Source organism: Cyprinus carpio, chromosome B12 (assembly GCF_018340385.1).
Source record: "Cyprinus carpio isolate SPL01 chromosome B12, ASM1834038v1, whole genome shotgun sequence".
Lineage (NCBI taxonomy): Eukaryota > Metazoa > Chordata > Actinopteri > Cypriniformes > Cyprinidae > Cyprinus > Cyprinus carpio.
Window position 1 is genome coordinate 2,621,969 of NC_056608.1, and position 8,642 is coordinate 2,630,610.

The 8,642-nt window shown below is 42.7% G+C and overlaps 1 protein-coding gene across 1 annotated transcript; it reads left to right on the forward strand.

Annotated features, from left to right (window-relative positions):
• The first annotated feature begins 1,131 nt into the window (after positions 1–1,131).
• LOC122139310 lies at positions 1,132–7,252 on the forward strand. The gene is made up of 2 exons (XM_042736033.1): positions 1,132–1,499; positions 5,401–7,252. The coding sequence occupies exon 2, from the start codon at positions 6,419–6,421 to the stop codon at positions 7,250–7,252; it is 834 nt and encodes a 277-aa protein (XP_042591967.1). The 5' UTR covers positions 1,132–1,499; positions 5,401–6,418.
• The last annotated feature ends 1,390 nt before the right edge of the window (positions 7,253–8,642 follow it).

Here is an 8,642-nt window from a genome sequence, read left to right on the forward strand (position 1 = left end):
TAATTTCCCAGATGAAGTAGTGTCTGGCCTCCGAAATAGCAAAAAGGTGAGGCGGCCGTTAAAAGGCCTGGGAGTGGGAAACGAAACAGAGACTTGCAGACTTTTGGCCCATTTTGCTCTCTTTCTTTCTTCTGTTCTCACTCTTTTTCTGTCTTTCTTCATCACATTTTCTTCTATGCAAAATGGCCAAGGCTGTAAAGAGGGCTAGAGAAAAACAATTAGCTTTTTTTTATTATTATTATTATTTTTTTTTTTTTTTTTTTTTTTTTTTTTTTTTTATTATTATTTTTTTTTTTTTTTTTTTTTTTTTAATTTAATTTTAATTGTAATTGTAAATTTTATTTTTATAGTATTTTGGTTTTTTTTTTTTTTTTTGTTTTTGTTTTTCTAATGTAATTTCCAAGAAAATGTTCAGTTTTTAGTTCCCCATGAGGAAGCAAGCTTATAAATCATACAGAATTAAGTTTTTTGAACAACTAATGCAGAAAGTTTTCTGTAAGGGCTAGGTTTAGGTGTAGGGTTGGTCTAGGGCGATAGAAAATACAGTTTGTACAGTATAAAAATCATTACGCCTATGGAATGTCCCCATAAAACATGTAAACACAGCATGTGTGTGTGTGTGCGCACTGAATTTTATTAATTGCATTTAATGCATTTTTGAATAAATGTCATTTATCCAATTAGTATTTTTTTTTTTTTTTTTTTTTTTTTTTTTTTTTTGCTGACAGCAAATAACAATGGGGAGGACAATGTTAAAAAAAATGTCTCTATCTATCAAATAACAGGAATTATAAAATCAAAAAATATCATAGCATTTTTTGGAAACACTGCATGTCAAGGTTTTTGAGGGTTTGCAGGGGTCCTTTCTATGAAATAAATGATTTTGATACAGTATTTTAATCATTGCAGTTGCATTGTAATGCATTTTTGAATAAATGATAGAAACAAACTGGATTATTATACATCATGACTCTAAATGAGCACTCAAAGAGAAAGTCTACATCCCACATAATCTGTAACCTGTTCAAAGTTTAGAAGCCTTTCCACCAAACTGAAGCACTTTGGCTTCATTTACTTCTATTCTCAGCTGAATGGCTTGCTGTTTTCACAGGGCCATCGCTGCAGGACTCTGGTTTCATACCCGCCTGCCAGCTGACTCATGAAAAATACACAGCATCGCGCTCCAGTGTCTCATTGCATTTAGCACTTACACTAACCAAACCCCATTGTTATTTTAGCTCAACACTGAGGAATATGCTGAATGCCTCTTCTGAGCACCTTGCTTGTTTTTTGAAGGAGCAGCCCTCCTGTATTTCTATTTATGTTTCGAAAATGAGCCCTTCCACATATATAATGGATTATGACCTGCAGGAACAAGGCCACAAACGTAACATGTTCACTGGAAAGACTGCAAACTGGCTGATAAAACAAAATCACACACAGTGTGGAGTTCGTTTATCACGCTCTGGAAATTCAGTCACTGAAGTGACACAATGACAGTGGGTGCCATTCACTAACATCATTATGCATGCTGTGCTAAAGAAGAGTCCATGCTACTGCAGGGTCTTGTTGTCCAATTATTATTATTATTATTATTATTATTATTATTATTATTATTGTTGTTGTTGTTGTTGTTGTTGTTAATATTATTATAAATGTAATAAGTGATTTTTTTTGTTTAGCTTTATTATTATTATTATTATTATTATTATTATTATTATATTTATGTTTATTATTATTTTTTTGTAATGTAATCTATATTTTTGTAGGGTCACTTTATTCAATTTCTAATTATATACCACTACTACTACTACTACTACTACACATAATAATAATAATAATAATAATAATAATAATAATAATAATAATAATAATAATAATAATAAACATGATGTATTATTATTATTATTATTATTATTTTAGTAGTACAGTATTTTCCCATGTTGCACATATCTATATTGCAACTGTTACTTTGAAATATTTTATAAATGTATCATTGTTATTGCAGGGTACCTTTATTCAATTTATTTATACCTTGATTATATTAGATTGTATTAGATTAGATTAGATTAGATTAGATTAGATTAGATTAGATTAGATTAGATTAGATTAGATGAACCTTTAATAAGTGATTGCAATAGTGTTTTGTTTTTGTTGTTTATGCTTACTTTATGTAAATCAATTTTCGGTTGCAAATGTAAGGTACAAGGCAATGAAATGCAGTTAGCATCTAACCAGAAGTGCAATAAGCAGTAAGTACAGGATATACAGTGTCTACAATATGTTACAAATGTACAATACATATACAGATAAGGCAGTACTATCAACATAATTTACAGATTTTTAAATACTATCAGCATGATATACAGATAGGTGTACTATGAACATACTATACAGATGGATTATGTAATAAGTGTATGTACACTATAAGCACAAACTATGAGCATATGAACATCATTTACAAATGAATATGTATAAGGTTATACGTTAAGCTGTACAAAACACTAGTCCAGTGGACATTAAAAAAGTGCATAGAAAAATATTCCAGTGTGCAAATGGATCATTCAGTAATCCGGATGTACAGACAGTAGTACAAGTAATAACACGTGAGACAGTTTTTGTTTGTTTGTTGTTTGTTTGTAAACCAGATGTAGTGATGAGGAGGGGTGAGGAGTGTGTAGTGGTGTGTAGAATTCAGTTTTGGTGATGATGTGGTGTGAGGGGTGTTTATGAATCTGCCGGTCCTTGTCCGGAGGCTTCTGAAGCGCCTCCCAGAGGGCAGGAGGTTAAACAGTCTGTGGTCAGGGTGAGAGGAGTCCTCAAGAATGCTGTGAGCTCGACGTAGACAGCATTTTCTCTGGATGTCCTCAATAGCAGGAAGTGGTGTCCCTGTGATGCGTTGGGCAGTTTTCACCACCCTATGCAGTGCCTTGCGGTCAGCAACTGTGAAGTTCCCATACCAGACTGTGATGTAACTGGTCAGGATGCTCTCGATCGCACACCAGTTAAAGTTCACCAGGATGGATGAAGACAGCTGGTTCTTCTTCAGTGTTCTGAGGAAGAAGAGGCGCTGGTGAGCCTTCTTGACCAGGCTGGAGGTGTTTGTGGTCCAGGACAGGTCCTCCGAGATGGTGGTTCCCAGGAACCTGAAGCTGGAGACACGTTCAACAACCATCCCGTTAATGTTGATGGGGTCATGTGTGCTTCCTTTCTTCTTCCTGAAGTCCACAATGAGCTCCTTTGTCTTACTGGTGTTAAGGAGCAGGTTGTTGTCAGCGCACCATGTGGCCAGGTGCTGTACCTCTTCGCTGTACGCAGTCTCATCATTGTCTCTGATGAGGCCAATAACCGTGGTGTCATCTGCAAACTTAATGATGGGGTTCGATCCATGCACAGGCCTGCAGTCGTGGGTGTAGAGGGAGAAGTGTAGTGGGCTCAGCACACAGCCCTGTGGTACGCCGGTGTTGAGTGTGATGGTGGTGGAGCAGGTGTGGCCTGACCTAACATGCTGAGGTCTGTTGGTCAAAAAGTCCATAATCCTGTTGCAGAGGGAGGTATTAATGTCCAGGTCTCCAAGTTTTGTGGTCAGCTTGGAGGGAATGACAGTGTTAAATGCTGAGCTGAAGTCAGCAAACAATATCCGTACATATGTGTTGTTATTGTCCAAGTGTGTGAGTACCGAGTGCAGCACTGTGCATACTGCATCCTCTGTGCTCCTATTGCTACGGTAGGCAAAGGCAAATTGGTGTGGGTCCAGTGTGGATAGGAGGCAGTTCTTGAGGTGAAGAACTGAGGTGAAGAATATATATATATATATATATATATATATATATATATATATATATATATATATTCTAATGAGACCACTTCCCCCAATACATCTGTTGTTGGGTTACATTAATCATCTAATCCATTGCTGTGCCATTTTACATGAAGTCAGCATCTCAAAACTGGCAGCATACATCACTGTTGTCTTGATCTGCTGACACTGATTTAACACTGAAAGACGCTATGCAAAATACAGCCGTAACATACAGAAACACAGGCAGTTTGGGAATAGATGAGTGAGAGGAATGAATAAAAAGATAGACAGATGGGCCTGGAATGGAGAGAGGAGCTCCAACTTGGCCCGTGGAAGTGTTTCTTATGTAATAGCAGACTCATACTTGAGCGCCAAAGCTTTTTAGCATGTTTGTAAACCTGGCAGGTCTAAAATGCAGCTTTGAAATCAATATTTGAAATAAGTTTTCATCTGTCTTCTGTCTTTAGAAACAGATAAATTGAAAAAACACGTTCAGACAGAACTCAACCTGCCATGCCGTATCCATTTTATTATAATTGATGGGTTTGCTGCCTAATTAACCAGATCTTTTGTCTAAAACATCAACATTCTTGTCCGGGGCAGCAGGTTATGCAAAAGTCATTATCTGTGTGTGTGTGTGTGTGTGTGTGTGTGTGTGTGTGTGTGTGTGTGTGTGTGTGTGTGTGTGTGTGTGTGTGTGTGTGTGTGTGTGTGTGAAATTAAAAACTAAATGTAAAAACAATATCTCGCAAAATATCATCAGTCTGGAAAAGTTTAGGAGACACAGCAAATAGCAGATGTGTATGACGATTTCAAAAATAACCACGTAATGGTTTGAGAATAATTTAATAATAGGCCCTTTACGAGAAGGAAGTCATAATATTACATGTTTAAAGTAGTAATGTTTTTAAAACAGATTTAGATTTACGAGAATAAAGTCATAGCATTATGAAATTAAAGTTATGAGACATTCTTCTCATAATTAAAGTCATAATACTATGTTATTCACATAACATAGTGACTCAAAATGCTACGACCTTGTTCATGTCATTTTGACTTTTCTATTGAGAATATTTAATTCTCATAAAAGTTACTCTCAAAATGATTTTATGTTCATAAAAAGGCCTATTATAACATTATTCTCTAAATATTTGGACTTTATTCTGTTTTACACCAGATCCACACAGAACCTGAATGGAAAAAGGGGGAAAAGGGATACATAAATTTGGAGAAAAAAATTAGGGAAAAGATTTAGGAGGAATTTGGTGGAAATTAATATTAATAATATTAAATAATAATAATATATTTACAATAAATATATATATAATAATTTGTAATTTATGTATGTATATATATATATATATATATATATATATATATATAGTGTGACGCGTGTCCCGAAGCCTCATCAGCGTCACCCTGGAAACACACGAGGAACACCTGGAAACCTTGTCACAGGCTGATCGGTCATGGCCACCGACAATCAATGTGTGTAGGTGGCGGCGGCTTATGTACAGTAGCCGCCGCCACCTACACACAAGTGAGTGATCACTCCAGAAGACTGGATGCTAACGCTGTTCTTCATTGTTCCCCTACAGAGAGCCCGTGACCGATCAGCACCTCACACACGGACACGCCAGACTTGGAACACTGCCAGCGCAACAGCCAGCGAGCACTCCCGCACTTCCTCCTTCCTATCACCGGTTTATGAATAAAACCACCCTCTGTGGCCTTTTCTTTGCACTCCTTGCTTTCGTGTGATTCTTCACCCCGTTACACTGTTGGAGAAGCGTGAAGAATCACCGACAGCCGCCCTTACCCTAAAAAAAAAATAATAATAATTTTTTTTGATTGTTTTTTTTTTCTTCCCTCTCCCTCTCTCTGTGCAGGCAGACGCTCCTCCCCTCATCATGGAAGAATTCCTCAAACATCTTACCGAGGTCAGCATCCTCCAGCAACAAATTGTTGAACACCTTGCTAGCCGTCGGGGGAGACGGAACGTGAGCTCGCCATCTTTCAGGCAGGCCGACACGCTCCACCGCCTGATCCCCATGTCCAGACCGCGCAGCTGATAGCGAAAATGACTGCCCACGATGACGTGGAGATGTTTCTGGAGATGTTCGAGAACGTCGCCACACAAAAGCGCTGGGAACACCCGGGCTGGGCATGGCTGCTCACCCCACTCTTAACTGGCGAGGTGCAGCGTGCCTATTTCTCCCTCCCATTCGAGGTCAGTGAGAACTACGAAGAACTGAAGTGGGAAATCCTGTCTCGGGTGGGGTTGTCGCCGATCGCCGCGGCGCAACTGTTCTTCGACTGGGAATACAACGCACAATCCCCAGCCCGGGCAGGACAGCAGCAGAACTCTCCTGGCTCGCACGGCATTGGCTGCTGGCCGGGGATCCCATTGCTATCCAGGTGGCGGAGCGTGTGGTTATCGACTGGCTCCTACGTACCCTACCCCGCCCCGCCCCGCCCCCACCGTCAAGCGACAGGAATGCGGAATCCCACTACGCTCGGCGAGCTGGTGGAAATGGTCGAGCTGGCGGATGCGGCCCAACAACGAGAGGCTGGGGAGCAAGCGCCGCCGTTTCCACAGAGGGTGGTCCAGGAGCGATGCATGCTGGAGGGTGCCTCACGACCAGTGAGCAGGCCGGCGGCTCCCGCACCTCAGGACGAGCCTATGCCCACCGAACCACCCCGCCCTTCCATGCAGACATGTCTGGAAGGCTGCACCGTCCACCGCATCCCACTTGGGGGGCTCCACGAGCCGAGGTGAAAGTGAATGGCCACCAGTTTGAAGCTGTCCTGGACTCCGGGAGTGCCGTCAGCCTCGTCCACCCTACCGTTTTGTACCCCCGCCCAAAGTCTAGAGCCCACCTGGCCATCACGTGTGTCCACAGAGACACCCAAGAGGTAGCAGCGCGTCGGGTCACCATTTTGGCATCGCCAGGGTCTTGGCCGGTCGAAGTGGGGATCGTTAAGGACCTCCCTGTGCCGATGCACCTGGGGAGGGATTGGCCCAGGTTTGACCACCTCCTTCTCACCGCCACCCAGCCTGCCAACCCCCCGTGGGAGCCGCCGAAGACCCCTACGAGCAAAGGGAGGCCAACGTCATTCTGTGCTGCTGGCCTCAGACACCTCAGGGCCCAGCACACCATCCAACAGATCCGTGATCGCTTCCACTGGCCTAGCCTGGACGCCGAGGTGAAGCGGGTCTGCCAGGCGTGCCCAACCTGTCAACAGATGTCACCACGGACACCACCCCCGAGTCCGCTAATTCCGCTGCCCATCATTGAGGTGCCCTTCAAGCGGATTGGGATGGATCTAGTGGGGCCGCTGCCAAAGTCCGCCCAGGGACACGAGCACATCCTGGTGATCGTCGATTATGCCACCCGGTACCCTGAGGCTATTCCCCTGCGTAAAGCCACCGCCAATGCCATCGCCTAAGAGCTGTTCCTCCTCTGCAGCCGAGTCGGCATCCCAGCTGAGATTCTGACCGACCAGGGAACCCCCTTCATGTCCCGGCTGATGGCGGACCTCTGTCGGTTCCTCAAAGTGAAACAGCTCCGGACCATGGTCTACCACCCCCAGAAGGATGGCTTGGTCGACAATTTTAATCAGACCCTCAAACAAATGCTGAGACGTGTGGCAGCTGAAGACAGACTTGATTGGGACCAAATGCTGCCCTACGTCCTCTTCGGCATCCGAGAGGTCCCGCAAGCTTCCACGGGTTTCACCCCGTGGCCTCTTGGATGTCGCAAGAGAGGCGTGGGAGCAGCAGCCAGCTGGCCACTGGTCGTCGATCGAGCATGTCCGTCTGGGCCCAGTCACTTACAGGGTGCGTGAGCCCGGGCGAAGATGGGAAAGCCAACTTTACTACATTGACCTGTTGAAAAAATGGATCGGGTCCAGGGCCCAACTCTCCGCCCTCGCCACCTCCTCTCCCGTGGTTGTTGACATGGAGCCCCAACTGTCGGCCACCCAGAAGACAGAACTTCATCACCTGGTCCGTCAGTTCTCTGATGTGTTCTCCCCCCTCCCCGGGTGGACTAACGTCGTGCAACACAACATCCGAACACCACCAGGGCACCATCATAAGACAGTGTCCCTATCATGTCCCGGAGTCTCGGCGACACGCCATCAAGGAGGAAGTTAAGGAGATGCTGAGGTTAGGGGTAATCAAACCATCCCGGAGCCCCTGGTCCAGCCCCATCGTCTTGGACACGCACGGACACGCCGCACTTGGAACACTGCCAGCGCACCAGCCAGCGAGCACTCCCACACTTCCTCCTTCTATCACCGGTTTATGAATAAAACCACCCTCTGGGGCCTTTTCTTTGCACTTCCCGCTGTCATGTGATTCTTCACCCCTTTACTATATATATATATATATATATATATATATATATATACATATATACACACACACACTGTGAAATTTTTTGATGTTACAAAGAAATAATAATTTAGTTTATTGTTCAATTCATTGTGTTACTTAGCTTTTTAGTAATTATTTGTAAAATGTTCTTAATTTTTGAGTGAAAAATACATAAATCCTACAACAAATTATTTTATAGAGTATACACTTTAGGTAATAATAAGTACCTTTACTAATGTACTAATATGCATCCTTTAGGAGTAAAGAAGTTACAAATGTGTAAAGGGTACCATTAAAGTGACAGCTTTTTTACCACTTTTCCTGTAAAGTGTAACTTGTATCTAAAATGCAATTCCATTAATATACCTTCTACCTTAGCTGTAAGGAATGGCTTGGATCCTGGAATGATTCATTCCACAGTATCATCACTGTGGAACTAAAACAGTCTTACCACCCACC

Excerpts from the sequence above, each read along its gene's own strand:
- LOC122139310 (XM_042736033.1), top strand. The coding sequence starts at position 6,419 with ATGCATGCTGGAGGGTGCCTCACGACCAGTGAGCAGGCCGGCGGCTCC.